At 42.8% G+C, this 4,718-nt stretch overlaps 1 protein-coding gene across 1 annotated transcript in view; it reads right to left on the bottom strand.

Annotated features, from left to right (window-relative positions):
• dzank1 (double zinc ribbon and ankyrin repeat domains 1) overlaps positions 1 to 3,916 on the bottom strand; it is a gene marked incomplete at both ends in the record, with an annotated part of 20,048 nt that extends 16,132 nt beyond the window's left edge. Inside the window, 5 exon segments of the mRNA XM_034224976.1 lie at positions 685 to 742; positions 744 to 746; positions 818 to 931; positions 3,569 to 3,614; positions 3,693 to 3,916. Coding sequence (XP_034080867.1) covers positions 685 to 742; positions 744 to 746; positions 818 to 931; positions 3,569 to 3,614; positions 3,693 to 3,916 — 445 coding nt within the window.
• Between the last annotated feature and the right edge of the window lie 802 nt (positions 3,917 to 4,718).

Raw genomic sequence — 4,718 nt, 5'->3', positions numbered from 1 at the left:
ACCTGGAGAGTGAGACAGGGACAGGGAGTGAGACACTGAGCACACATGGAGAGTGAGACACAGACAGGGAGTGAGACACTGAGCACACATGGAGAGTGAGACAGGTAGAGAGAGTGAGACAGGTAGAGAGAGTGAGACACTGAGCATACATGGAGAGTGAGACAGAGTGAGACAGATATAGGGAATCCTTCCTTTTTTCCCTGTCTTTTCTCTGCATTCTGACTTTTTCTTAAAATATCAGAATTATGACTTTTTCAGAAATTTCAAAAATGTTGGCTTTATTCTCCATTCCTACTTTTTCCTCAAAATCTAAGACATTTCTCAGGATTAAATGTTTTGCTTAAAATTCTGACTTTTTTTCTCAGAATCAATTTATTTTTACTTTTTGTTCTAAAAATCTTAAAATGTTTACTTTTTCCTCAAAATCAAAAAAATCTGACTTTTCCGAAATTTCTCAGGATTCTATTTTTTTCTTAAAATTAGGACTTTTTTCTAAAAATCTGAACTTTTTTACTTTTTTCCAAAATACACATTTTTTCTCAAATCTTAAAATTCAGATTTTTTTTTTAAATTCTGAAAATCTATTTGTTTCTCCCCTCCAAGATGTTTTATATTTCTTTGATATGTACATGTTCTTGCCTTCTTTAAAACTATTCAGCTAACATGAGTTTTGAGTTTTCGTACCGCAGGAAGTCAGTCTCTCTCTGGATTCTGGACGTCTCCGTGCTGCTCAACCCACCTGAGCTCTGACAGACAGGAAACAGCTCAGTGAAAACCTGCTCACACACATTTCAGCACGACAGTGTTAGTGTCTTACCTCTGCTGGGGGGCGTGGGGGGGGGTCCGGTCTTCTGCTGTCTGTTCGGAGAGCCCAGCCGACCAATCAGAAACCGAGGACCTGCGAGAGGAGAGCTTCCCATCATCCTCGGCTCTGAAGACAAACAGGAAGTGACGTCACAGTGACTCTAGAGTTCCTTCTTTCACTTGAAAAACATTTCCCGACTGAAGCCCTCACTCTCAACCGATGACACCAAATAAATGGTTTATGCACTCGTCTTCTCAAGACTAGACTACTGCAATGCACTCCTCTCCGGTCTCCCAGCCAAATCCATCAACCGCCTGCAACTTGTCCAGAACAGTACAGCCAGAGTTCTCACCGCTTCAAAAAGTTCCGCCCACATAACCCCCATACTTGCCGAACTACACTGGCTCCCAGTCCACTACAGGGTCCAGTTTAAGGTTCTCCTCCTCACTTACAAAGCCCTGAATGACCAAAGCCCAAAAAACCTCTGGGACCTCATCCGTACCCAGACATCTACCCGCTCTCTCCGCTCCAGCCACGCTCCTGTTCTTTACATCCCCCGCACACGTCTCCGGACAATGGGAAACCGAGCCTTCTGGTCATTCGCCCGCGGCTCTGGAACTCCCTCCCAGATCAGCTGAGATCTGCCCCTTCCACCGAGGTCTTCAAAACCGGCCTTAAGACCCTCTTCTTTCGGCATGCCTTCCAATAAACTTTGATCATGGTACACCTGGAGTACTGCCATTTGTATCGCTATCTCTGACTTTTTGTTTTGTTTTTTGTAGTACACTTTTTTTTTTAAACTTGTACTCTCCAACTTGTTATCTCTTAAATGTCATCAGTGTCGCCTGTTGGGAAGCGCTTCGGGATTTGTCTTGGCAGATGAGAAGCGCTAAATAAATTGAATTTATTATTTATTATTATTATGAGGATCAGTTTAAAGGTGTTCTGTTTGTGCAAAGGCTCTACTTCGCCCCAGTGTCTGCATGGTGGTTCTCCTGAAGTGTTTGGGGCTCTGTAGCTCCTGTCGGCCACTGTAGGTCTGAAAGCTGCTATTTAAGCAAAGTTTGTTATTATTAACACTAGGGGTGTAACGGTACACGTACCCGTACCGAAATTATTCGGTACGGGCCCTTCGGTTCGGTACAGGTGTGTACCGAAGTGTACCGAACGAATATAACGTTAAACGTAAACAATTGAGAACGTGAACAACTTTTTGGAAGTAATCTCAGGTGCTGCGTTGCAGCATTCAGAGTAATTTGCTCACATTGGGTTCAACGCGTCATAGAGCGAGCAAGTCATTTCATTGGATGAGAGGCATACTATGAGAGCTGGTCAGAGGGATGCGTTCAAATGTAGTCAGTAATTTGAGGAACTGTCTCAAATTAATGGCGAACGCAGATAAAGTTGAGCTCGAAAATCCTCCAGCATCATTGAAGTCTCCGGTTTGGGAACATTTTGGTTTCGCAGTTACGTACAAGGATGAAGGACAAAGACAGGTGGACCGAACCAAAGCTGTTTGTCGGCATTGTTCAACTAACATTGGTTACGCGGCTGGCAATACATCAAACTTGCACACTCTAGAAAAGGCATCACCCGAACGTGAATATCACCGGTACCAAAAGACTGAAGTGCAAACCCAACTCCCACTAGCATTTAAGCCTCCACCACTCGCAGAAAGATCAGACCGAGCCAAAGCTATTACAAACGCCAAGTATCATATATTATGTTGCCGTGTTAGCAAAGCGCTACCTGGCTGTATCTGCTACCTCTGTCCCTAGAGAGAGGGTTTTCTCCACAGCAGGAGACATTGTTAGTGCCAGCAGATCTGCCCTTTCGGCAGCAATGTGGACAAGTTCATTTTTCTTTAAAAAAACATGAAAATACAATGACAAGCAAGTCATAATGTCCAGCTGGCTGCTTAGGAACTAGTACAGTACAGTTCAAATACAGATTATTTCAGTTCATCGAAAAGCTGCACCTTAATGTTTATTTTATTATATTTTGTATTTATTTGAGTGAATATTCACAGTTTAATAATAATTAAAAACCCAAAACTAATAGTTTATGTTTTGTGAGTACTAGTACAGTAAAGTTCAAATACAGATTATTTCAGTTCATCGAAATGCTGCACCTTAATGTTTATTTTATTATATTTTGTATTTATTTGAGTGAATACATTATTCACAGTTTAATAATAATAAAAAATATATATATATGTTTTGTTTTGTGAAAAAAAAATTCTGCTGTACCGAAAACGTACCGAACCGAACCGTGACCAAAAAACCGAGGTACGTACCGAACCGAAATGTTTGTGAACCGTTACACCCCTAATTAACACTAGAACCGCCAAGGGGGGTAACTTTGACCCCCTATCACAACGGCATCAGCACCTCCATAGATATCATTTTCAAAACATTTCATTTGTACCTCTTCATTGTTTCCTTATACACTAAGTAGGACTTAACAAAAAAACTATTTAAAACTCAGTTAATGGGGTTCATTTTGAAATTGCTTCAGTTTATCATCGTAACAGATCAAAAAGTTCAGATTCATTTTACAATAAATCAATGAATGATGCGCTTATACAAACAAAACGCAACATCATTAATACGTTTAAACAAACTACCAATAGATTAACTACATTATTCAAAGGTTTACAGCAACTTTGGATCATAGAGCTCCCTTTCCCTCAGTATCAGTCTCATGCTGACCAACCCTCTAACATCATATCAATGAAGGATTATAAAAGACAGTCCCACGCACCTGGAGGCCTCAGTGGAGAACCAGCAGAGGCTCCTTGGGACGGGCGCTGGAAGAAGAACAAGATCTTGTGTTTAATTAAAAAAAAACTGTGCTACCTCGTTACCGTTATGTCAGGAGTGTTTACCTGCAGGTCGCTCAGCAGGAAGTCCTCCTCGCTCGACTTCCTGTTGGGATCGGGCGGATCAACGATAAAGACCTTCGTCACCGTGGAGCTGCGTCTGCCGTCACTGCAGAGAATCTCTATTATAGTGTAACAGGTATTCAGAGGGGCCAGATGGAGACCCTCAGTGCCTTTTAGCCCCCCACTAACTGGGGGATTCTCCACTAACTGGGGGGTTTCTCCACTAACTGGGGGGTTCACCACTAACTGGGGGATTCTCCTCTAACTGGGGGGTTTCTCCACTAACTGGGGGTTTCTCCACTAACTGGGGGGGTTCTCCATTAACTGGGGGTTTCTCCCACTAACTGGGGGGTTTCTCCACTAACTGGTTTTTTTCCCCACTAACTGGTTTTTTTTCCCACTAACTGGGGGTTTCTCCACGAACTGGGGGATTCTCCACTAACTGGGGGGTTTCTCCATTTACTGGTTTTTTTTCCCACTAACTGGGGGGTTTCTCCACTAACTGGGGGGTTTCTCCCACTAACTGGGGGGGTTTCTCCACTAACTGGGGGGTTTCTCCATTAACTGGTTTTTTTTCTCCACTAACTGGGTTTTTTTTCCCACTAACTGGGGGATTCTCCATTAACTGGGGGATTTTCCACCAACTGGGAGGTTTCTCCACTAACTGCGGGGTTTCTCTACTAACTGGGGGGTTCTCTACTAACTGGGGGGTTTCTCCACTAACTGGGGGTTTCTCCACTAACTGTTTTTTTTTTACATTGCATTTAGCTGACGCTTTAATCCAAAGCGACAGGGTTAGGGTTAGGGTTAGGGTTAGGGTTAGGGTTAACCCTAACCCCTAACCCTAACCCTAACCCTAACCCTAACCCTAACCCTAACCTAACCCTAACCCTAACCCTAACAATAAGTGCGTTCGACCAACAAAATGCAAACTTGAAGAAAACAGAATCATATAAGTACATCAGGTTTCATAGAGCAAAAACATTTCAAGTGCTACTCAACTGGCTTTAGATAAGCCAGCCCTTTATT

This window comes from Gymnodraco acuticeps, unplaced genomic scaffold (genome assembly GCF_902827175.1).
Source record: "Gymnodraco acuticeps unplaced genomic scaffold, fGymAcu1.1, whole genome shotgun sequence".
Classification (NCBI taxonomy): domain Eukaryota; kingdom Metazoa; phylum Chordata; class Actinopteri; order Perciformes; family Bathydraconidae; genus Gymnodraco; species Gymnodraco acuticeps.
The sequence above is the reverse complement of the archived record's forward strand: the minus strand, read 5'-3'. Positions and strand labels throughout refer to the sequence as shown.